At 39.6% G+C, this 26,141-nt stretch overlaps 3 protein-coding genes across 4 annotated transcripts; all 3 read right to left on the minus strand.

Moving 5' to 3' along the window:
- Nucleotides 1-720: 720 nt before the first annotated feature.
- Nucleotides 721-4,587, minus strand: tmem168b (transmembrane protein 168b). Its single transcript, XM_079248512.1, has 4 exons — nt 3,154-4,587; nt 2,778-2,920; nt 1,805-2,079; nt 721-1,686 (listed from the first exon to the last, which is right to left on the minus strand). The coding sequence occupies exons 1-4, from the start codon at nt 4,288-4,290 to the stop codon at nt 1,142-1,144; spliced, it is 2,100 nt and encodes a 699-aa protein (XP_079104638.1). The 5' UTR covers nt 4,291-4,587; the 3' UTR covers nt 721-1,141.
- A 666-nt stretch (nt 4,588-5,253) lies between these two features.
- samtor (S-adenosylmethionine sensor upstream of mTORC1) lies at nt 5,254-10,945 on the minus strand. The gene is made up of 5 exons (XM_079259260.1): nt 10,775-10,945; nt 8,923-9,064; nt 8,676-8,804; nt 8,016-8,130; nt 5,254-7,724 (listed from the first exon to the last, which is right to left on the minus strand). Exons 1-5 carry the CDS (start codon nt 10,932-10,934, stop codon nt 7,092-7,094), a joined length of 1,179 nt encoding a protein of 392 aa, XP_079115386.1. The 5' UTR covers nt 10,935-10,945; the 3' UTR covers nt 5,254-7,091.
- Nucleotides 10,946-17,744: 6,799 nt separating this feature from the next.
- ppp1r3ab (protein phosphatase 1, regulatory subunit 3Ab) lies at nt 17,745-25,144 on the minus strand. 2 transcript variants are annotated; one of them, XM_079246671.1, is made up of 5 exons: nt 25,029-25,144; nt 23,063-23,131; nt 21,752-21,819; nt 21,568-21,653; nt 17,745-21,115 (listed from the first exon to the last, which is right to left on the minus strand). In XM_079246671.1, the coding sequence occupies exons 2-5, from the start codon at nt 23,128-23,130 to the stop codon at nt 18,158-18,160; spliced, it is 3,180 nt and encodes a 1,059-aa protein (XP_079102797.1). In that variant the 5' UTR covers nt 23,131; nt 25,029-25,144; the 3' UTR covers nt 17,745-18,157. The 2 variants fall into 2 exon arrangements, with proteins under 2 accessions (XP_079102797.1, XP_079102796.1); XM_079246670.1 differs by lacking the exon at nt 25,029-25,144 and having other exon boundaries at nt 23,063-23,884.
- Nucleotides 25,145-26,141: the final 997 nt, after the last annotated feature.

The following is a 26,141-nucleotide window of genomic DNA, read 5'->3' on the forward strand; positions in this document are numbered from 1 at the left end:
AAAAAACATTTTGATGCTTAAGTTTTTTGTGCAACTTTTTATGTGAGTTGGCAATAGATTCTTTTAATTTCCCCTAAATTACTTTTAGAACTTTATTACATGTCATGTAAAGGATTAGAATATTGTGGTACTCATTCAGGTCAAGTGTTTATAACAAGCATTAAAATTTCTATAAAGAAAAAATAATCATGCAAAAATTAAAGTGTCAGTTGATCTGAATGGCTCTTAAATTCTGACTACTTTTTTAATTTCGGGAAAAATTTCAGGAGGGTTTCAGGAAATAAAAATTCAGAGACTGAGAAAGCTTAACTTTTTTTAATTGCATAGAAAGTCATCCTTAATAGCTTCTTTTAAATCACTAAGTTGTCAAACTGATTAAAGTAAAATTTGCTTGGCCCAGTAACTGCAATAAGCCCTAGAAAGAAAAGATCTTCCTGTAGTTCATTAGTAGATAAATACTGCATCTCTGCGTGTAGTGCACTCATGTTTCAAACTTTTTTTTTGGACTTTTAAGCAGCCAAAATAAAATATAAAAATATTTATCACCCAAAAGCATTATGAAACATTTATCCATCAACAAAGTATGCATAGTTTAGCATATAATCAAGTTCAAGTGAAAAAATACATATTATACAAAGTATATGATCAATCTTTTATCAAAATAGATGAACAGAAAAACTAGAAATTTTACATCTGGCTGCTTTTAAACTATTGCATGCCTGAGAGATGAAACTGCTGCAGCCACTTTGGTTTACAAGTTAAAAGATCAGCTGAGTGAGTTTCTTTGGAGATCAAAAAAAAAAAAAAAAAAAGGCATCATGAGTGTACAGATTCAAGGTGGAAGTATAACAAAGGTAAGAATGTGCAAATATTGTGCTTTGTCATGAAAGTAAAATATGCCTTTACATTTGTCAGGGACTGAAGTCCTTCAAGTTAAATCTTCCACACACTAACATAAGTATCTTAATGGAATATAAAAACTAGCACTTAAAGACACAAATTCACCTGTAACTGACTCATTTCTGAGAAGGGATTCTTCTTGGTGACAAAAAGCTGCCTATTTTCAGTGTATTAAAAAAGGAGTCTTTAAAATATTCTGTATCAACTATTTTAACAATAATAATGGCCTCTGCTATTGTTTCTATGATCTGACTAGTTTGAAGCCTTGCCCAGTATCCAGTATGGCAGGTGGAAACCAGTTGAGTTTGACTCTTTTGAGACATCGCAGGCAGAAACCGCAGAACGATAGCAAGTTCAAGCTGCTGCACCACAACGCCATCTGCACCACCGGGTACGTCATCCGAGGAAAGTACATCCTCCAGTGATCGGTGACGTCACTTCCCGTGGGAAGATGCAGAGTGTAGTCGCCCCAGTGTTTAGAGATGCCGTAGGCTGCAGAAACAGCCCTGCCCCTCTCGGACCACTGGATATCACTGTTCGAGTTGCAGTTATACTCCACCCACTGAGAGGTGAAGTCGCCGAGCTGCGGCGGGTCTTGCAGTTCAACGTCTGTCGCTTTAGCGGGTGTAGCTCCTTGCACAGCGACATACAGACCCTCCACTCTCTGAACGTCCTGCACCCACGGCAACGAGTTGTCGCAGTCGAGCACCAAGATGAAGCGAGAACAAAAACCGCCGTTCTTTTCCCTCCACCACTCCAAGATCTGATCCAGGCGAAGAACATCTCCTGACAACGAACACAGAAAATTACTTACATGTACAATCCGAGCTGTACAACCATCTTAAAATCTTAATTAAAATGATAAATTCATAATTGATTAAATGAATTGAAATGTGTCTCTCACCTGCCAGCGCCCATTCTCCAGTGCGGTGCGTGTGTCCGCTGTAGAAGATCACGTATGTGTCGTGGCGAGGCCCGTCAGCCGTGCGGAGCTCCAAGAAGGATTTGATCTTGGCTTGCAGAGCCTCCAGGGTCATCCCGCTCGTAGAATAGTCGCAGCCAAAAGTTTCAACCAGGTGGTGGGCAAAGAAGCGCTGGATATTGTTCAACATGCCTGTCGAGCGTTTGTTCAGCTCTTGGACCTGGCCTGGAGGCAGCAGCGTGGGCTGACCATCAGGGCTACAGCAAAGGACAGGAGAAATAATCCTATTACATAAAAATATCCATGTATAGAAAAAAAAAAAAAGGTTTTCTTTTCCTGCTGTGGTGACCAGGACTCTTCTGCAAAAGAGATATTAAATCTCAGAGATACTTTCCTAGCCATGTTTCCAAATAACCATTTAATGAATAGTTTAAGACTTCCCAAAATCAGGACAGAACAAATATTATCTGATCCTTTACAGGTCTTAAAAGAAAGTAACTAACCTCACATAACATGATGTATTCTGTCATCACTTATTTAACAAACTAACCCAAAATAAAGAAGCTGTCATGGCAGTTAACACTTTACTGCATGTTTCAGACTGTCAAACTATCAAAACCACAGCGTTTACAGAGATCATAATGATCAGCAGCACCTGGCTGCTACTTATTCCATGTTCTTTTAGATGCAATATTTAGTGGGTTTTTTATGCTGCCTCTGTATTTTTGCTTAGTTTTTACCAAATGCATGATAACTTGATACAAACTGTATTGTATTGCAGTTCATTTGAGTTTTTATTTATCTTGTTTTAAGCCCTGGGAAACTTTTTTTTATAAATTGTATCATATGTAAAACACTAGTAATGAAAGTAATTCTACCCCCCCTTGAATATAACTGAACAGTGTAAACACAGTGAAGTGTATGAGCACAGTAAAAGGCTTGAGACTTGCACAACCTGCAGTAGTTGGTGGGGATGACCACTGCGTAACCCACACAGGTTCCTCCCAGACTGTTCCCAAGCTCGTAGAAGAGTCCATGGAACAGAGTCTCCAGGGGCAGAATGAGCACAACTGTGCTCACAAAGATGCTGCTGGAGGCCTGACAAACAGATTCATAACTATCAAGGAGACATCTTTAAAATAGGCAACATCAGTTAAATATAAAGAAATCTCAGAGGGGAAATTCTGTTTTAGCTACAAAGAAAGGCGATAGACAAATAGTTTCCCATGAAAAGAAACTGAAAACATTTTCTCTTAGTGATTTAATGCAAAAATTTCATTATTTACAGTCTCATGATCAACAGACCAAACTTATTTGTCAGATTTGCCTACCTGCCAGCAAAGAGCAGCAACAGCAACAGTTGACAGCAGGGTGAAGAGTACCAGCCGTTCAGAAATGAGACAGAAGTGTCTCATGCCCTTTGACGCCATGACCTTGTCCAGACTGCTGTCCTCTGGCCCCTGGGATAAACACAACCTCTGGCAGTCGCTGAGCTTGGTGTGAAAGCCCCACACAGTGATGACAAACACCATGTGGCAAATGGCCCAGAAGAGCACACACACCACAAAGCCTGGGATCATCAGGTACCACTGATCCAAGTCGGTGAGTTTCCGAGCAGCCAGGACGAGGAAGGCCACCTCCACCACCAACAGAGGCAGGAGGGACAGGCGGCGCCACAGACCTCTCCACACCAGGAAAGGTTGCCAGCGCTCGGTCACAGAGAGGCCGCTGAAGTAGAAGTCCAGCAGAGGGTCGCAAATGAGCTGACTGAAGAAACAAGCGAGGGCGAACGGGTTGGTGGTGATGTTCAGAGACTTGAAGAATATGTCACCAGTGATCGCCGCGAAGCACACCAAGTTAGGGAGAGCAAAAAGAGCCTTCATCCGGAGAGCAACCATGACCGTGGCCAACGCCACGACCAGCACCATCACGCTGAGGGACTTCTGGATTAGTAGCGCCGTGCTGGCTGTGGCGAAGCCGGCTAGCTCCACGCGCTCCGCCGAGGTGAGGAAGGCAGGACGGTACCTGGTACATCCCAGCAGCCTCTCCAGCAGCGCCCACAGCGTCCTCAGAGCCACACTGGCCAGCAGCAAATAGTTGGCTGACTGCTCCTTAACATCGCTTTTCAGGTCCGGTGGATTAAGGAAACATAGCAAACCCAGTAAAAAGCCGTACCATAGGTGGAGTAGGCTGAGGCTGAAGCGCTCCATGTTGAAGTAGTAGTACAGTATTACTGCTATCGCTAGTACGACCAGAGCCAAAACAAAGATGACAAGAAAAGTGGAGTCAGCGGTTTTCTCCCACCGCGCATACAGACCCAAACACAGAGCCAGGAGCAGGTTTAGCCCGGACAGGTATCCGAGCCACCGGACTGAGGACCACATGCTCGCCTCTCCGTTGACCTCCTCCAGCCGCGTCATGGCTGCGTGAAGACAGTGACTAACACAATACCGGAGAAAACGACACATATTGGACTGGACTGTTTCAGATTATAAAAGAAAAAACTTCGTCAACCTATTTTTAAATACACACTTTCTGTCAGTTACGACGAATAAAATGCGGAAAACTTGACTGTAGCTGGCAGACTAGTTAGAAGTAGCTAGCTTAGCCGCCGTAAAGCTGCCAGTTTTACATCTCCGCAACGATCTACAAAGCAGTCCTAATCATTTACATCTTGAAGGCCACCAGTTTCCTGTTATGTTCAATATGGTGAAACGAACTGCTGACAATACGTGAAAAAGAAAAACTGACAGAAGTACGTAACACATTTCAGTTCAAAAACTTTGTCCCGTCAAAAGTTTACTCAGATGACAGACGCCATAACTGGATTTCGCTACGGCAAGTGCTAGGGTCAAAAATGTCTTCTGCGTTTGGTAGTCCAGTCCTAACTTTACGTTTAAGTTCCACGAGATTCCCCCTTTGAATTAAAAAAAAAAAAAAAAAAAAAAAAAAAAGGATTTCATTTCTCTAAAATATTTAGCAAATGCTGTTTAGTTTACAATTTACTCACATTGTTTAAAGGAAATATGGTAAAATGGGCTGGAAAAGCTTAAATAGCAAAAGCTTAGGTTTTTTTTTTTTTCTTTGAAGGAAAACACTTTATAACTTTCACTAATGTTTTTGGATGCTAAAAATGTCTCAGGAACTGTGACATCTACTGTGCTAGCATGTCACAACCCATAATTATTAATATAGTATCTCAAAATTTTGGTTCAATATCAGAGGCTACATATTTTGTTTGGAAAAGGTTTTAACTTTAAACCTGTGTAGTTATGTCTAAAATACCAGATTTAAAAAAAATGCATGTCAAATAATAATGTAAAGCATTTCTAAATTTAACAAATGCACTACCTCTGCAGTTTGTACCTTCATAAAACTACAGTCAACACAGCGTCATTTAGATTATTCAAAAATAAGCACACAAACACATCTTACATTTACATTCATTTATAAAAGAAATACAACCATCCTATAAGCACACATTGTTCTGTATTACTAATGATGAAAAAATGAATCATGCAAACTACAAAAAACAGTTTCCATGTCTGAATATGTGCAATACAGTTTTTTTTTTTCTTTTTTTGTCTCTCTCCTTTTATTTTCTACATTAAGAAATAATACAGACATGGAAAAAGCACACTGCAATGCACCACCAATAAAAATGTTTCTTGTTCCCTTAATATGCTCAAGGAAAACTGGACAGCTTTTGTGCAGTTTGGCCAAAAAAGCTTGATATGTGTTAAATAGGTTCATGTGGACAAAAGAAATATGAACAAGGCCCCTTATACTTCAAGGTATTGTTTTATGCACCCATTATTGGCTGTAAAATTGTCATATTAGAAGGAAGTGGGGGGGGGGGGGGGGGGGGGGGGGTCATTGATCCTGATGCCTTTCTGGATCCATGATAAAATGCCACTGATCAAAGACTTTAAAAAAAAAAGAATTCACACATAAAGCCTGACAATACTCGCACAACAGGTCTTTTAAGCGACCAGCAGGAATACACACCATTTCACCTGGTAGTGTCTTTAGCTAAGACCTCTACACAGAGCACACAATATCCTCCAATCTCACCTCCTGTTTTGTTGCTAAAAACAAACAAAAAAAAAAACAAGAGTTTTTTTTTTAAAACTAGTTTTACAGAGTATGTAAAAAAACAACAACAAAAAAAACATAAGTTTGTGCAAACATCTTCAATCATGAAAACTTTTCTGACAGCAAGGACCTCAGATATTGGAAACTGGGACAAAGGATACTGTTGTGGTCAAGTCGGTTTACAATATGTCACTGAAATCCAACATACTATTTCAGCGTTTAAGGAAAAAAATGAAACCGGAAATCTTACGCAATTCTAGTTTGTTGCAAAAATTGACAGGAGGCTAAAAGGTAGAATACCTATTTCACAATCGTACCATGTTACATGACAAGTAAACACATTTTCACATTAGTAAACCTAGCAACACTCCTACAGTATGGTACCTAAAATGTTTAAAATGCTACAAATACCACCTTCCTGCAAAGATATATAAATCATTCAGAGGATTTCATGTTAAAACAACAGTGTCACACTTTACACTGGACAACACCGATGTTTAACTAAGCGTGTGTGCGTGTGTATATATATTTATACACACACAAAAATTATTAACTTTTTTTTCTTTTTTTTTCTTCTTCTTTAATGCACATCAAGGCTTTTCAGAAAGTCGAGTTGCATGACTATGACAGAAGCAAGCATACGAGTCCAACTCATACATCTGTTTCTCCAGTGCAATCAAACTCCCACCAGAATGCTTGGGTTGCTGTATTTGGCCTTTTCTTTTTACTGAGCAGCCTGTGACACTAGCTTATTCAAACAGAGACTAAGCACAGAACGCAGGTGAGCTGGTTTAAAAATATTGAATTGGAGATGGGGATTAAAAACAAGGAGCAGGGAGTTTTGGATTTTAAGGGCATTCAGTTTTCAACTTAAAAAAAAAAAAAAAAGCTATTTATCAAAATATATCCATCTTAGTGTAAGTGTATGTGTGTGTCTTTCTGTGTGTGTGGTGTGCGTTTGTGTACTCAGATGGGTGTTGATACGAGAAAAATATTCTGTAAATTTCTCTGTCACACTGTGCAAACTGCATTTTTTTTGTTTTCAAGGAGAGGGAGGGGAAAGTGGAAGAATGCAGCAGGTTAAAAATTTGGCAGCGCAGTAGAAGAAGGGAAGGAGACGGTAGAGAGGGGCTATGAGGGGAGGGGAAGGGTGTGGGGTAGGTGCTGGTTTACTCTAGCTCTGAAGCAGTATGGGATCCTCCAACTCATGAAAACCAGGCACAGAGCCGCTCTGGCTCTCACCAGAATCTGAGTCGTATGGTGTGTCCGGGAGCTCTGAGAAACCCCAAGCCAGCTGGTCATCTTCAAACTCAGAGCGCACATGAGCCGGCATGTCATCACAGTCTTCCTCCTCGTTGGAATTAAAGTCCTGAGGGATATAGAGCATCTCGGGGTAGTTGCGCGACACCAGGTCAGTGGTGGTGGCCAGAGATACTTTGCGGAAAGCAATAAGATGCATGTGGGAATACTTGATATATTTGTAACGCTTGAACCCCAGCGATTCCACTGCCACTCGCCAGCTGCGCATCATGAGGGCGTGGCGGTTTTGGTGGGAGGAGTCGGGGGTGATGATGAGCAGCAGGCCATGCAGCTCCAGCAGCTCGTGGGCTTTCTTGCAGCAGATCCAGCGCTGGTATGGCGAGGGAAAGTAGGAGAGGAGCAGCGAGAAGACCACTACGTGGAAGAGCTGAGCAGGCAGAGCATCGATGGGGTTGTGGAGCTGGCGGAGGAAGGCCTCCACCGCATCACCTGCCAGCTGAACAGGCTGCTGGAGCTGGAGGTTGAGGAAGTCACACTTGTACACACTCTGTGAAAGTAAATAAAGCAGAACAACTCATGCTTCAGATGAGAACTGTGACACAAATAACACCTTTCACTGCATTCATTTGGTTTCATAACTAATGGCTGCAGAATTCAAAGCCTGTGTGTCCTCTGCTTTATGAAAAATTTCACACCAAGGCTGTAAAACCACAACCCTGCAGGAGTCATTTCTGCTGTTTTTCTTGCTACAATTAGCACTCAGGAATGCATCTGACACAAAACCAAATTTAAAAACCACATTTTTAACAAAAAGTCAACAATTAAGAGGCACATGTACCTCAACTGCAGGCACTATGTCAATACCGACTGTAAGGAACTCGTCGAACTTCAGGAAAGGATTGAAGCAGCTTCCCACATCCAAAAGGCGGATTTTCCCCAGCTGAGAGATTGAACTGTTATAGAAAGCAGAAGAAACATCAGCATGGAGCTTACTGTAAGGCCAAGTCAGAATACCTGTTAAGATGCAGCATATGAGATGTCAGCTTGTAGCAACCTTAAAATAGTAAAAAAAAACAAAACAAAAACAAAACTTCCATATATGTATATTACAACTTAATTTGCATGCATATTATCATGCTAACTGATTGAGAAAGAAATACTGTTTGCGGTCTCATAATATTACATTATTATAATAAAGTAAGCATTTTTAAATGCATTAAGTTTGAAGGGAAAATACTATTTGTCCATGTTTATTCCAGAAAAACTAAACTAAAATATTTGCAAAGTTGCCAACATGAGAGTGAGTCAGTTGCTGTAATGATTTACTTTTAACTGTATGCATTCAAAACTAAATGAGAAGCAGGACTAATGTAATGTGATCACACATCCCTTAAAAAAATATGCATTTGTAGTATCGAGAATGATGGTAAAAGAAGACAAAAAGTTTTAAGAAAAAAAAAAACACACACAAGCAGTGGATGCTTGTTCCTGAACCTACCTGGGGATGGTGCTGTATGCCTGGGCCCTTACAGATGCTGCGGTCAGACCCATGGCAAGTGTGGCACTTTTCTCATCCTTTTCTAACATTCTTTTCATCCCACCATCCAAGAAATATTCTTGACAGACGCTGAGAAAGGGGAATAATAATAATTTTAAAAAAAAAAAAAAAAAAAAAAAGGTCAGAAGCTCATCAGATTAAAAAGAAAACCTAAAAGAGGTCTGAGAACGAAGGAAGCCAGCTGCACCTGCGGCACCATTCGATGCGGCCTTCCCCTTCACAGTTTTTGGTCCAATGGTTGTCAGCAAGATTCTTCATGGCGAGGGCGTACTCACTTAGAGTTTGCTCATCCTCACAGTGCTCACGCCAGATCTTGTCGAAGTCACCCACTGGAAAAAGAGGAATTCATCAAAAAGACAGTAACAAACTTTACTACTTAGAGGACTTATTTCAGACTTTCAAAGGCTGCTCAAGCTACTCAGCATCATGCTGAAATATTCTAGTAAACATCTAAAACCTACTTGCCATCATTCGTCATCCTCTTTAGCCTCAAAACATTTGTACTTTTTTGAAAAAACGACTGAAAACCCTCACATCACTGCGGGCACTTTGATGCTTTAGCACTGCCAGCAAGTCAATACGTCTCTGCTAGCACAGAGGCAGCACTGTTCCTCAAAAAGGAAGAAAAAAGAAAAAAAAAAAAAAAAAAAAAAAGATCCTCCTCATGTAGCCACCCTACAGCAAAAATAATGTCCACAAAACTTCTCATTAATACATCTCCGCAGCTGCTCAGAACCCGACAGCCTGTGGCATAAGCAAACATGCTGATAAAGAGAGAAATCCCATGACCAGAAGGAAAAACTCCATATCTGATTTGCAGAAATGAAAGGACAACAAGAGGAGTGGTGGTAAACAGCAGTGCTCTGAAAGCATGACCACTGGGATTAAATGCCAAGTCCTCCAGATCATGCTTTACTTATTAACCAATCATGAGGTCTGCTCACAGGACGACTGCTTTGAGCTATTCTTGTCTCCAAAACAACCAGCCTCGCCGTGTAAAAAACTCGCTAATTTAATGTACTTTACTCAACAGATAAATACAACCTCAACTCATCTTCAAACACTCTGATGGTTATTTAGTGTTGAAAGGTGGAAAAACAGAGCCAAATAAGCACAAATAAAACATATCATTTTATGCACTAGTTTTAGTAAACTAACACATTTTGCTACAAGGTTAAAAGTTTCAGAACATTGTAAGTATGAGTTGAGCAAAGCTAAATGACTATTCACATATTTTTTTCCATTCACAATACCTGGCACTATGATAATTTGCAGCAGCATATCATTCACCATCTTTTTCGATTATATTGTGACAATAGGGTAGACTCAATCTTGTATGTATTAATTTAGAGCAAAAGGACCAGCCTTTGTCTCATCTACTGTGATTCAACTCTTCTGCCTGAATATGTAATCAGTTTCTAACTAAGAATCAGCAAACAGAAAATAAGGCTTCATGCCTTCATTCAAACTGTGTTCATTATATGGACAGAAATGCATTGATCTCAGGACCACTGTCACAATACCAGATGGAAGAAATCTCAAGTTATCAGAGTCTGACTGGAGGCCATATTCAGAAATTAAAGTAGCGTGATTGTAAAAGTTGAGGCCAATGTTTGCTTTATCAACAAAGTTATCTCTTACAGGCAACAAAGAGGCAATAGAAAGTCAGTCATTGCCAACAGCCCGGTTGCTTTAATGTCTCTCATCAGTAACCTATTAAGAGTCTGCGGTGAATGGGTTTGGAAGACAAAACATGTGTGTTTATGTAACTAAAACAACAACGTCTGTTCAACACATGAAATGTTAAAGGGCTTGAAAGGGCCTGCATACTCAAAGCAACACTGGCTGCTGTCGATTGCAGTCTGCCACAGCTAACCAGTCTAACAACAGGACCGTAACCAAGTCACCAACTTAACCGGTTATTGGTTTATCAATAGATCAGAGCTAAGTAGATATAGGTAATTTAATATTTTATAGCTAACGCGAAGGGTTAGCAAGTAGATTACAGACAAACAGAAGAGTCCAAAGGGGCTACTTACCCTCTCTGTATTTCCTGCGCAGTTTCCTATGGACGTTTTTGACAACCCCTGATAGCTTCTCCTGCTCGTTCCTGCACGGTGCTTCATTGGGAATGGCCATGTAGAACCTCTCCGATGGTGTTTCTGTCTCTCCTGTCTCGACATTGTCCCTACGGTTCATAGCTCCGACACCTCCGACGCTGCAGCTTCCCCTTTTGCAAACTGCAACGCGACCGGCGAACCAACGCGCCTGCTAACAACACGCGCTCTGATTGGTTGAATTTGACAGACATGCTGTAGAATTGTGCGTCGTCCAATCAAAGAACAAGCAGCTTGCTCCAGATTTACCTAGGTGCTTTAATGGCAGCCGAAAACACAAAGAAAAAGTAGAAACTACTTAAAACATCTGGTTTATTTGTATGAATGTGTGTGTTTTTTTTTTTTTTTAATTTTTTTCCCCCAATTTCTTTGTACCCATGTGGTTTCAGGACCAGCCACATAATAATGCATAAAGGCCTCTTGTGGAAAAACACCAGCAAAAATAACAACAAAAGATTTCATATCTACTTGAAACAGATTCACTCTATGAACTTGGTTCATCTACTCTGAAATACCCTTTCCCAAAAACATGTCCGGACAAGTGTTCAACACAACCTGCACGGATTTGGCAACATGGTGCAGAGCTTTGGTTAACTATCTCTGCCAGCAAGGTAATCTTCTTAGGATCAGCTGTGGGATGTCTTCCCAAAAGAATTGGGAATTTTACTGGACATGGTGCATATAAGAAATGCATGAAACACTATTTATTCGTGTAACATATTTTATGTACCAAATAATTCAAAATGTTTTTACATAAAACATTTAAATGTAGAGTACATTTTGAGCACATTTTTTTTCTTTTTAAAAAAAAAAAAAAAAAAAAGTCAATGTTATAATGCTTCCTGGAGGAGACAATAGACCAATTGGAAAACATTAAGCCCTTTATAGAGTGAGCAAGATGATATATTACAGCTTTAAAATATTCCCATACTGAGAGGCAAAAGTGTGACTTGTACTATCTGGGTATATAGTGCCACCCAATGGCGTCTTGGGGTTTCTCCCCAGCATGGACATACTTAAGAGAACTGATCTTCACTGTGCCCTGTGATGGACTGTCAACCTGTCCAGGGTGTTTCCTGCCTTTCACCTCCTTGCTGGGAGAGACTCATGCTTCCCCATGACCCTGAATTGGATTAGGTTGTTTAGAAAATGAATGAATGAATTATCTCCACTGCACAAGTCATTTCTTACTGTGTAAAAAGTTGTGAGCCATCAACTTGTTTCTTCACATGTTCTCTGAAAAACTGAAAACAGGTGTAGTGGTTCATTGCAACATGCAGTCAGAAAGGTCAACGTAGAATTCTAGCATGAAAGTCAATATTTGTAGGACAATTTTTATTCTTCAGCCCAGCCTGATAGCATCTTAGATAAATCTTTTTAATTGTTTCAGTAGACTTCAGGAACAGTTTGAAGTTCTATGTAAGATGTTGGCTGCCTTTTGTACAATTCTCTGTCTAGATGATCCCACACTGCTTTAATAATGTTGAGTATGTCTCAGTGGGGAAGATTCATCAGTTCATAAGACCATTTTAGTCTACTTTTTGTGTTGTTTGGCATACCTCAGTCTTTTCTCTGTTTCCCTTTCTTAAGACTGGCTTCTTGACAGCCACCCTTTTATAGAAACCATTAATATTGTTCAAGGTCTGCCATTTTTTGTTGCCCTCTTCTTTTGTAGTGTCCCTAAACTTTAAAGGAGAATTTCTACACCATGCTCAGATATTCCAAATTTTCCACAAATTGCTTTTTTGAAAACTCCTTGTCACCTTTGTGCAAAACTATTGCATCATTCTTGTCAAATTGTGTCATATGTGGTATTATAAAAGATCCAACTAAAGAACTGGAAACAAATGATGTTTCTTTGTGTCAGGGCTGCTAATAACAAAGTGCCTAATGATATAATTTAAAAATGGGTTCCTCATGAGGATGTCTGCTATTACACTTGAATAACACTTAAATGATGAATGAATAATTCTTACATCAGCATTTCTTAATTCAAGTCTACTACAGGGACTAAACTAAAAACGAGAGAAAAATCACATAATGCCATTGGTTGCAGAACCTAATCTTGACATATCTCTTCACTGAGACTGTCTCCAGTTTTTACAAGCTTTGTTTATTCAGTGAGGGAGATGAGCCTCACACCGTTGCACTGTCACCACCTAAAGCATTGCAATCAACATAACGTTCTCTGCATCTTCTCCATGACCCCACTGCTGCAAGCAGAATCTGGACTTATTGCTGAACACAACTCACCTCCACATGTCCAGGTTCCAAATGTTGTGGACACCGGTGCGAACAGGCCTGATGATGAGGGGCAGTGGTGGCAGTCCATACTAGCATTGATAGAGAAAAGTGGATTTGTTGTTTGTGTGTGCAACCCATGGTCTTGATTCTGCTGCACACCACAAATGCATTTGTCTTACAAATGTGGGATCATTTAAAAGAGCAATACACAGGTGTTCCCACCGTATGATATTTATTGCCAGGACTATTGTAACAAGATAGAAATATTCCACTAAACAAAGTTCCCTACTTTTTGTACCAACTTGTTCACAGGAGTTAGTTGACAGTGCCTATAAACACTAATGTTGTCTATCAGATTAATACAGTTGATTTTAATAGGGTTAAATTCTTGGAACAGAACAAATAGAGAACAAATAAATACTGATTTTGTCCTGATACACAATACAAGGTTAATTTGGTTTAAAGTGAGAACAACTGTTGTTGTATTTAAAACTATTCAATCTGTGGTTACAAACCGAGAAGTATTCTTCACTCCTAAAATAACGCAGAGCACATGCCTTCTGCTGGGCTGTTTGTTAAGCTGCAGATATTCACTCTGGATGCACCGTGACACTGCCTGAGAAAATGTCATTAATAATGACATAAAGCCATTATAATTTCAGTTGATGTTATTAATGACACTCATGTGAAGTCTTACATAAAGACTACATCAATAAACAGCAAAAACATACATCTTGTCTTTGACAATTTCTTACATTATTTCTCGCCTTTTTCCTGTTAATTTGAATACCCTTTACCTATAAAGTAAATATCTGATATATTTTTGCTATCTATCATTTTAGAGACAGCACTGCTCATCTCTAAAATCCACTCTGCTGTTCAGACTCGTTTTATTGCCGTACTCTAGTAATAAAGAGGTCAGACATCTTGTTTGTGTGGACGTGAGGACAGTTGTCTGGCAGCTGTTTGGGTATGTGCTAAACACTGTGGACCAGAATGGAAGCAGCGTTCTGCCAACAGGCTGTGGTGACACATGGCCAAAATAAACTTCACCTGCACAGCTAATAAAAAAATAATTATTTTTCTCCTGGGTTCTGCACTTATGGCAGCAGAATTAGATCCGAGGCCAATTAGATGTGACATTTAGCAACAAACACCTTTTTATTAGATATTACTTTATTCATGCGTACTGATAGGTTTTCAGTTTAAAATCAAGACATTTCTAAAAGAAAATCTAAGCATGAACTATTTGATGGTTAAAATTGAAATTTAAACCTTTATTTATTTGTTGAAAACATTATTGTTTTCCTCTTTAAAAGGGAGAACTCTGCCCCAAAGCCCTGAAGATGCGATAAGATGAACAGCCAAAAGCTTCATTTGAAAATCAAGCAGGAGCTGAGTTTCAGTGGCTCTTTGTTTCTTTATTCTAAGAAAAATAACTACTGCAGGCAGGAGCTGAGTGTTTGCCAAGGAACAATCACTTCACCAGATTTACTGTTATGGACAGTGGAGGCATGTGAGAAATGAACATTGACCCCTCTCGAGATTTCTCAACTATTTTTAATGTGCGCAGTTTGGAAAAATGTCCTGCATTCCTGACTAAAGGCCAATAAGAAACTGAGCAAGAAGAGGAATAATCCTGAACTATTTTCTTCTATCCCTTCAACAAGAACTGTTTGTTTAACAGTGGGAACTGATTGTAAGGCTGCACCTCAAAACCCCTAAATTTGGCATCTAAACAGTGAAATCAGGATAGTTTAATGATTCTGTTGGTCTTTTTGATGCCAAACATATTTTAAACTGATAACTAACAATAATGTGATACTTGATTTGATCAGAATGCAGCCCGAGATAAAACAAAAAGAGGCATTTCAACATCCCAGAAACAGAAAGCCAAACAGCAGTTCACTCTGGTTTCTGTGTTTTTATGAAGGTTCAGTGTCAGACCACAATAAATGACATTCCACTGCCAGCATTCTTTAGTTTTTTTCTTTTTTTCCATTCTGAATTTATATTCTAAAGCAGACTGACAGGAAAAAAAACAGCTTCTTTCCTGATTTTATCCAGTTTTGTGCAAGAAAATTCACAAAGAAAACAGAACATTGGTTTAATACTTGTTCAACAGTTTCTCCTTACCACTCATGGATTCATTAACTTCCTTTGTAGATTATTTCACATGTTCATCATTTTCATAAAACATAATACTACACTGTAGAAGATTTTCATTGCAAGTTCTGCCTTTAAAACTTTAAGCAGAACAGGGAATCATAGTCAATATATGATTAATTATGAATGATTAACTCGTTGAGTCTTGTGCCTATTTTCTGAGGTCTCTGCTCAAATTTTGCATGAACATAATGAGATTAGTAATTATATCTCCACAATCACAGGTCTATTTGTACAGGAACTCATATGAATGTGACTTATATGTATGGTGTCTAGTGGAATCCTCATGGAAGAACATTTGTGAATACATCATTTATTATAGATAAGGGCGTCTTAAAATGAGCTTGCTCGTTAAAGAAAACCCCACAATTTAATAAAGCATCTCTTCTAATTTATGTGAGATTGATCAAATCAAGTTTTATCCACAACCAGATGAACTTCCAGTTAAATCAAATTTGTTAAGTGTATGAATGTTTAACAAACTAAAACTATTTTGGTTCATTTCACTTAACGTAAATGAAGTGAGAGCAAATACCAATAGTAACAATATGAAACTGTGTCTACTCAGAGAAGCTGTAGCCAGTTTGAATTTCATACTCAGCATTGGATAAAATGACTAATTTTAATCACTAAAATTACTCGTAAATGGTTGGCCCATATGTCACTATTGGTCACCCAGGGTTATTATATTCATATGTAATCTATATAGTAATTTATGACTTGTACAACAGTATCGCATCTTAATGCATCTATAAATTGTGACTGGATAATTTATGAATAATCATCCATATGTATAAAGACACAAAACCTTTAAAATCACACAGTTTAAGTGAATTTGTTTGTGAATTGGATTGTTTTACTGAAAAGTAAATGTTCAAATGATTTTACATAATACTACAGAGTACAAATGTACAAGTGCTGAATAGTGGAAATTAAAAAACAAACAAAAAAGAAACTAAAACATCTGCTACTACCAATAAAAGGTACCTACAGTATACTGACAAAAGTATTTGCCCCCTTCTGGATTTCTTTCTATTTTGCAAATTTGGCACACTTAAAGTGTCAGATCCTCATACACATATAAAGTTAGACATTAGACAAAATTAGACAAACATAGCCTGATAAATACAGAAATCTTGTTTAAAACTGTGATTTTACCTAATGGAGAAAAAGCTCTGCAAGCCTTAATGACCCCATGTGATTTGGTAACTGAACAGGTCTGCCAAGTCTGGGTCTTGTCATTGAAATTGAACTCAGCTTTCCAAAAAATGGGAAACTGAGTAAACTCATGACTTTACAAGCGGGGCAATTACTTTTTTCACATGAACATTTTTTTAAATTATATTTTGAATTCATGATTTTAACCTGAGCTCCCTCAAAATGGTAAATTGGTACATTTTCAAGAATATGTTGATGGGCACAGTCATTCAGGAGGTTTCAAAGCTGAACTGCTGCTCGTCAGCATCAGAAGAAACTACATGAGGTAATTAGGGCTGATAAGGATGCCTTCTAGATAAGGATTGTTGTAGGAAGAGATTTAAAGCCCCCAGTGTGTGAGAATTACTTCCATCTAGCAGTGTGCTAACTAAATGCAAACAACTGAGCTGTGCTCTCAGGCGCCTCGCCGTTTAATTACCATTTATTACCATCAAAGCCTCAAGAGTCACAAGTGTGAAAATGTCAAAATCTTGCACAAGTTGTAGTGTCCCCTCAGGTGAAGAGGTTCAGAACTACACATAACTGTTTTGTTATTGATGCCAATAAGTTACAAGCATTGCCTCAATGTATTTAGTACCAAGCTACTGCTAAATGCTAATGTCATGTGAAATCATGTGACTAGAGGGAGGACATCAACCCCCACCTGAAAAGTGTTGCAATTGAGCTTTTCCACTGTATGCCAACTAACAAACCATCTTTGCCATTTATGTTTCCATCTCTAAAGAAAACACTAAGTTGAATGCTCTACAGTTGTCTTTGCTTGGCCTCTCCTCGACAACAGATGGGGACTCAAAGCTAAAAGGGTAAGGTGAACAAGTTTGTCCCCTTTTGGCTACCCTATTCAAAGATGGCGACGCAACATGGCAGCCCTCTGTTGGGTGTGCCACCACTCAGTATATACTATAAAAACACTTTCATTTGAATGTGATTGTGATTTGACCTCAGTAAATACGTATTCATGAAAGACTGGGTAGATTCTCTTTTTCAGACCATTCTTTGTAAACCCTAGAGACAGTTGTTTGAAAATTTCCTAGATAAGTAGTTTCTGAAATGCTCAGACCAACCTGTCAAAAACCCACAAATACACTCTATTCAATCACTTTCTTCTGTATCTCATACTTGCTTTAAACTTCAACAAGTCCTCATGACCATGTCTGCATGTTTAAATGCGTTGAGTTGCTGCTTTGGTGAGAATATTTCTATTCTGAGTTTGTTTATCAGTTAAACAAACAATAAAATGAAAACAGACTCAAACATATTCATCAGCTGTAAAGTTTATTAATGTGATTGCTATGAAAACAAAAAACTGATTTTGGCTGCAGCCACACACATTACACTCGGCTTTACTTAAACCTTTAAACTAAATGCTCTCTCAGACTTTATCATTGTCCATCAGGATGTTACTGAAGTGACCTGAAGCTTTACAAACAGAAGAGCATAAAGACATGAAGATAAAGGTTTATACTCTTGACAACAGAGACTAAAAATCCTCCCATAGGGAATATACAATATATGTGTCATAAATAATATATAATGCCCAATATATAATGTCCATTATTATTGCTGTCTGATCTGTTTAATGCTTCAACTATTAGTAAGGAAATATACATAAAAATGTATGAGGTCAACAAAATCAAAAAGATACATTTAAACACACCCAACACTGATTTTTCCACTTCAATTTGCCCTGTTATTGTTTTTAACTGGTTGCCTGTCTCCTTGACGACAAAGCCAAACAACAGATATCAAGTAGAGCCCAAAGCAGGCAAGAAAATCATAATGGTATGCCACAACTAAAAAGATCACTAACAGGGTGGTGTATAATAGTGTTTTTGCAATATTGCTGCAGGAAAACATGTTTTTCCACTGTGTAACATTTTTGCAGCTGCTCTCCTGTCCACTTAACACTGACGGAGCTGTCAAGGCTGCCGTCTTTCTGTCGTCATGACTCTCCTTAGTGATGCTAATGTGCTGCTCCTCATCCAGCGATTCACTGATGGATGGCATGGGTGTCGACTGCAGTTTTCCTCTGCTCATCGACGACCTTTTGCTCGCAGAGAAACTTGTATCTTTGATTCTGTCTTTATGGGCCTGTGTTGAAGCCCCTACGGCCTTCAAACAGTGCATGTATAACTCCACCTCATCGTCAGAGTCCGACTCTGCTGAAGCACTGTCTTGACACGCTTGGTCGCTTTCAGGTTCAATTGTTGAAACATACATAACTGCCTCTGAAGCAGAGTGTTTGCCAGATTTTGATCGGTCATGTGTAACATCTTTGTCACTTGGAATATCTGTCCTAATGTTGTCATGTTGCTCCTCATTTGTATATTCTTTCTCAACCTCCAGCACATTGCTCACCAGAGCAGATAAACCATCGACAACCTTGCTTTGTGTACTGTCTGACCTCTCTTCAAAATAGTCCACTTTGTCGCCTTTGCCTTCGATTTCCATGCGCAAGTCTGCTACAATCTCTGCCTCTCCTTTTGCAATAACTGTGTTTTCTTCTCTGGGATCTGAAATCTGTCCCTCTTTGTTTTCCTCTTCTGGCTTTTTGTGATGCTCCTGTTCAACACCTGCTTCACCTTCATAAATCATTTCCATCTTTTCCTCCACTTCTACCGTCTCTTCTTCTAGGACCCTTGTCTTTTCAATGTTGACCTGCTGTATATCTGCAAAGTGTTTCTCTTTCAGCAGTTCTGTCTCCTTTAGTTCCTCTTTTTTCTCATCTTCAGCTGTTTTTTCTGCACCAAATATCTTTCCTGTTTCTCTGACTTCAACATAATCTGATTCTGCATCTTTTATAGCCTCTGTTGCCACAATTTCTTCCTCTCTTATCCACTTTTTCTCTTCTAAGTCGACAGTGTTGTCCTCGCTCTCCTCCTGTATTGCTGCAGCTGTTGTCTCCTCCTCAAATTCTTCTGTTTTTCTTTCTGGATCATCCTTCTCCGGTGCTTCAGCTTCTTTATTGTTTCCATTAACAAGCTCACCTTCCTCATCGTTCATTATAATGGCATTTTCCTCCTCTTCTACCATCATTTCCCAGTTTTTCAGCACATTCGTGTCTGTCAATGTCTGTTTGGGTACAGCAGGTTCCATATCATAATGCTCTATCTTTTCTAATGTGTCTGGAACTTTGAGCTGCACAAACATGTCTGATTGACTGTGATCATTACCCTCCATATAATTTTTTACGAGTTCATCTCCTTCTAAAATAGATTTATTTTCAGTTTCATTTTTATTTGAAACAAACCTTCCTCCATTCCCCTTTTCATTGCAATTAGTTTCTTTCTGATTTTCTAAAGATATCTCAAGTGTTATGAGATCATTTTTCTCTGGTTCACAACAACCAAGGCTACACACACTAGTTTCTGTAATTGTGTTATTAATGTGGTTGGAATTAAAATCCTCCAGGGTTTCTAGTTTACTCTCCCCAAAAGATAAGTTATATTGTGATGTAGTCTCAGTTAAACGTGTGTCACGGCTCACCTCTGTATGCTCGCAGTTGTTCCCTGCAGTGCTGTTAGCTTCTTGTTCTGTTTCTTCAAAACTGTTCTCCAACACACTCTGGACAGGTCTGAGAAGGGTTAATGTTTCACTCTGTTCAGGTGTTTCGTCTACATGATCTAGAGTTTCTGCACATGTCTGCTCTGCTGGTTGACATTGCTGTGGTTCAGCTGCTTGTCTATGGAGGTCTTGGGTCAGATTGTCATGCTCTGTTTCTCCCTGAATCATTGAAGCCAACAAATCAGTGTCACATAAGTGATTTAACACATTAGGACATTGTAAAGTGTCTCCTAAAAGAGGGTTTGGAGCTTCAACGTTATTTGCATAATTCTGGTCTGCTTCCACTTCAATCTCAGTTGGATTTTGGACAGTGTCTACACTGTTCAGGGTGATTTCTGGATGGTTTGAGTCCCGATGATCAATCATATTTTCCTGAACTTTCTTGCTATTCTTGTTAAATTCGGTTAGAATAATGTTGCCAGTCTGTCCTTGTCCAAAAGAAATATTGAGGTTTCCACTATCCACTGGATTCTCCTCACCACCTGCTTTCTGTCTTTCATTTCCTGCCCTGCTAAACACCTGATGGTACAAAGGAGCCACCACTGTCCCAAATGTGAAATTACCAGCTAGACTATTGAGGCTTTCACAACTCACTGCTTCAATGTTGCGAACGCACACATCTTGATTCAAACTGCTTTCCTCAGATTCTCGCACAAACTCACTGATATTTAGCGGTTTTGCAGGTGCAGACTTATCAGCTGATTGCAGCGGGTTGTCAGGGATATCTGTTGCACTCTCAACTCGTGCTAACACGGCCGGGTCAGATTTCTCCACGTCTTTGCTAGTTGTGTGACCATGCACTACATTACAAGGGAGTTCGCTGCTTGTTTCTATGGCTTCAAAAGCAAACTGAGTACTTTCTGATTCACTGTTCCCTGTAGAATATGAGTGCACATCTGCATGTTTCTCCTCTGGGATTCCTTCTTGAGTTGTCTGTTTTATTTCTGGATGTGATTCATCTCTGTCAGAGTCATTTGCTCCTCCATTTCTTTGAGCAAAGTAGTCCCTCACTCTGGCCAACCGTGCAGCCTTCCTGCGCCTCCTTCGACTGCTGTTCTCTTTGTTCTCCATCTGTCCATTAATAGACAAAGATTAATTCCAGCTTGTGTGCATAATAGCTGTATTGAATTGAGACAAGGGTGTGCATGTCACACAATAGCTTCCTCATGCTACATAACATTTTGACTGCTTGCATGTTAGCAAGCATGACAAAACAGGACACACTGGGGCTGTGCAAACAGCAAGCACAAAGTGTCCCTCAGACGCACAGTGCATTATATTACTCGGCTGGTATTTAAGCTCCAGTCATGTGACATGCTTGGGAAAAGTGCAGCACGTGTCATGGCAAGTTTTCTGCTCCAAGCAGATGGCTGGTAAGACATTACATTGAACATTTTTAGTGACTGAGAATAAAATAGTTTTGTTATTAGCATTGTTACATTGTGTTGGTTAAGTTGTCAGATTACCTGCAAGTACAGTTGTGATGCAGTCACAAGTTTAGGGCTTTGCTAAGTGTAACTCACCATTAAGTCCTTTTTCTTTTCCTCTAAAGTTCTTGATGGACTCTCAGCTTTCATTTTATTTGCTTCAGCTTCATTATTAGACTCACCTAGAAGAAAGAAACACTTAGACACTTTATTTTGTCAAAGTTGTCTGAATTTCAGTGAGGAAATCTTTATTTTACACTTGTTCCAAACAAAGATTCACCTGCTAAAATATTTTCCTGTGATGATTCTTGTTTAGATGAGTCGTTTTCCACGGCAGAGAGGTTCTGACTGTGAAATGATCAAATTCAGAGCAGTCCAACTTAAGTTTAGTGTCTGTCTTCTAATCCAAGTAAAATCAATCAAGAAGCCAAGTAACAAAACAATGTGAAGATAGAGCTGTAATATATTTAGTGGACAAAAAAACCAACTTATCTGGTTCCATCTATTATTTACCATTAACAGAAATGTTTGCAAATCAGTCATAGGTTGACCAATTCTAAGTTAGACAAAAGCTAATGGAAACAACTCATTACCCAAATATAAAAACAGTAACAATCTGAGAGAACTGGTAAGTTCAATGGCTAATATTATCATGTTATTCACAAGCTACATTTCCAGATAAGTGAAGAAATCTTTCTAAAATGCCGAAAGAAAAAGAAAACAAAAAAAACCCTTGAATCCATCATTTTTCATTCATTCATTCATTCATTTTCCGAACCGCTTATTCCAATTCAGGGTCGCGGGGAAGCTGGAGCCTATCCCAGCCGGCTTTGGGCGACAGGCAGGGTACACCCTGGACAGCTCGCCAGTCCATCGCAGGGCCACACACAGAGAGACGAACAACCACGCTCACACTCACTCCTAGGGGCAATTTAGAGTGACCAATTAACCTATCATGCATGTCTTTGGATGGTGGGAGGAAGCCGGAGTACCCGGAGAGAACCCACGCATACACGGGGAGAACATGCAAACTCCACACAGAAAGGCCACTGACCAAACCAGCCAAGGATTGAACCAGCGACCTTCTTGCTGTAGGCCACAGTGCTAACCACTGCCCCACCGTGCAGCCTCCATCATTTTTCAATTTGGCCTAAATCTTTAATCAACACTAGTCTACAGAAATAATTTCAATACAAATATGAAAATCTCTTCTCTGTCTTTAGAAATGATGACATTGCATTTTGAAACTGTGAGTTAGAGCACAATGACCGCAAACAGTTAAGCATCTGAAAATCTTATGTTGAAAATAAATGGACACCATCATCAGTTTCCAATTTTGTTTATATCTCCTAATTTTAATTAGAAGTCATTGAAGACAGTGAAAACCATTTGGATTTGTGTTTGTTTGGATTAAATATGAATAATGTAGCAGATTATGTTTCTTATTGCATTTGAAAGCTAATTCTAACTTTTCCAGGAACTTAGTTTAAACCAAGTGTAGATGTCAGTCAATCTCTACTCTTCCACAATAAATACAACAAATGTATTGTGATATTTGTTAGAAATGATCTTCAAGAATTTTTTTTCTTACTTGATTGTTTTTAGGCAGCTTTTCTTATTCACATTTTCCTTCAGCAGTTTTGCTTTCTCCTCTTTCATCCTGTGGTGACAGAAGAGCACGTAGTTTCTGTTGTTATTGTTAGACCAGAATGTCCCCACAGGAGTTTCATACCGCAGGCAAAAGTCAACTCTGGCTCCTTGCTGCCCAAAGGGAGGCACTAAGGTGAGCTTAAATGAAAAGCAGTCCATTACACCATCATTAGAACCAGGGACATACTCTGCCAAGAGGTCAAAGTGGGTGGACCATCCATCCAAAGTGGTTCTGATGAATACTGCCTTACTGTAAGAGATGTTGAGGACACGGATTATACCTTTTACTATGGTGGTCCCAGGAAGTAATTCAATTGTTTCCAGTTCTACTTTCTGCTCCATAACATTGGCAAAAAGTTCTTCAGATGACAGTGGACGAAAAAATGTACAAGTTGAGAGGTGGTATTCCTCCGCATCTCTGCCTTCACCATCCGGAGTGTCATAACCTGGAAGTTTGGGTACATCCCATGTGTCAAACTCCTTTACTTGCACCAGATTCAGGCCTTTGGCATCTGCAAAGGACACTCTCCTGGAGCCATAGGGGGGTGGCTCTGGCTCGGAGTCTTCGTCCGATACAGAGCTCTTTCTCCGTGGGAGAGGAGAGGATTTAGGTCTGATGCCGATGACCACATCACCCTCATCTTCATCCACATCCAAGCAGGTGAGGCCTGGGACGGCTAGGAGGTTACAGGCCTCAGAAAGTCTTGGCTGTCCCGCAAACTCCATGGAAGTGTCTGTGAGAGTCAGCGGGAAACTGCAGTCCTTCTGCCTCTGGCAACTGACATTCAACATGCTCTGACTTTACAGATGGAGTCGAGTTACAGATGACATTGTTGCAGGGGCCAACGCTATAAATAGGCCAGAAGGGACATAAACTATGTACAGTAGGCCAAGCTCAGAGAGAAATATACGGACCACTTGCTTCTTTCAGAAGGAATATTTGTGGTATCTAAAGTAATCTGAACTGCAGATCGAAAGATAGTTTTTGTTTTAGCAAAAAAGTACCACAGTTCTGAAACATTTGTGGGCATCTACTTTGCACAGCCTCCCCTTATGGCTCCCCAAGAGATACACCATTAGCATGGGAGTATTCACAGCAGCCGCTTGTGTTTCATAGCATTTTACTTGTAATGTGTCACATGGGCTTTAAAATGGGAGAAATGGCCATTCCATGTTGTTTAGGCATATTTTGACCATATCTGATCATGAGAGCCTGTTAGTTAGCCACAATGAATACAATCTTTCGTTTGCTGATCCCATACCAAGTTTTATCACCTCATACCACAATTTTACTGTTTGCGGTGTATTTCCTGCGTTCATCATGCAGCTGTGACAAAGAGTCAGAATCCAGCCCAAAGTGGTTCAGCCTTTATCAGAGTAAGTAAATAAAATACATACTTTAACACTGAGCAAGAATATTATATCTTAACTGAAGAATGGTGAGCCCTTCCCTTGTTGGGAGGAGAGTATTATAAAAGTATGACAGGGAGGATGGTAGTTTTGATTTGGCTGTTGGAAGATGTGGGACACAGATAGGATACTTTTATTGAAGTACTGAAACCTGGAAGTTACTGTGGACATAAACAATGGAGGAAAGAAGACAGCCACTAATGGAAACATCATATATTAAAGGAAAAAAGCCAGGATTTGACTTTGCAGCTGCATCTAAGACAGAAGAGTGCAACACGGTAAAAACAATTGCAACAAAGGTAGATGATGAGAGCATTCTCACTGGCTCAGTCCATACAACAGATAAAAAGATGAGCTTTGCCCCTAAAGAAGCACAGAATTCTTCAAAGCTGTCACTCTCTTACATTGCCCTGATTGCCAAAGTCATCCTCTCCTCCCCATCACAGAAACTCAACCTGGGCTCCATCTACAAAGCTATGGAGGAGCAATTTCCTCACCTCCGGAGTCGCGGTCCTGGCTGGAGGAACAGTGTCCGCCACAACTTGTCTGTGAACGACTGCTTTGTGAAAGTGAGCAGGTGTGAGGACGGTCGCGGCCATTACTGGGGTGTCCATCGAGCTCACCTGAGAGATTTCCAGCATGGAAACTTTAGGCGGTACAGGAATAGCAGAGGGAGGAGGGAGAGAGTGCAGATCTTTTCTGGGAAAAGATCTCTGTCTTGGGTGGAGGCACAATGCCCTCTTCAGGATCCGAGAAGGAAGCCGAGTTCAATGAGCTGCATCCAACCACACTATCAGCTTTGGAACATCAATTTGGGTCTACTGCAGTCTGACAAATGGACAACACATTACTGTTTTCCAGAGCAGTGGACAGACTTGTATCACAAAGTTGGACATGGGAGAAGGTGCAACAGTCAACACTTTATATGGAGACACCCCTGGTGGGAAATTAATTACCCACCAATGCTGAAAGACCTAACAGAGTCGTATGACAGCAGAATCCTGATGGCATCAGTGAAGCCTGTCGTGACTCCTTGCTATTGGTGTGTGTGCCCACCCATCTGTGATATCATTCATCCTCTGGCTTACAAGATCGGATTTTAATCCAACCCTTGAAATGCTCTGGAGTGTCACCGATAAGCATAAAATAGTTTTTTATTATTTTATTTCTCTCAGATCTGATGTTCTTCATCACATTATTATAACACAAATATCTATTTTTCCTCCTTTATGTATTTAAATATAAGACACTAATTCACATCTACATAATGGATATAAATTCATCTTTATTATGTACTTTATCTCATGATTATAATCATTGTAATCTTGTTTGTCTTTACTGACACAAGATAAGAAGAGGATGTGTGTGATAAAGATGCTATATTGTAAAGGAAAGAATGCCAACAAATACAAAAGATGAAACATCTTTTGTATCAAACAACAAATCAAACAACAATCACAAAGAAAAGTTGATTATGCATAAATATCTTGTACAAAGTTTCCGATATCTGAGGCCCTGGAAACAGAGCTATTTAGGTGTTGTTTGTCGGTGAGTGTTGAACATCGACACTCTAGGGCACACGGCATTTATCTGCAGCTTAAATTAAAACA

This window comes from Telmatherina bonti, assembly GCF_933228915.1.
Source record: "Telmatherina bonti genome assembly, chromosome: 2".
Classification (NCBI taxonomy): Eukaryota; Metazoa; Chordata; class Actinopteri; order Atheriniformes; family Telmatherinidae; genus Telmatherina; species Telmatherina bonti.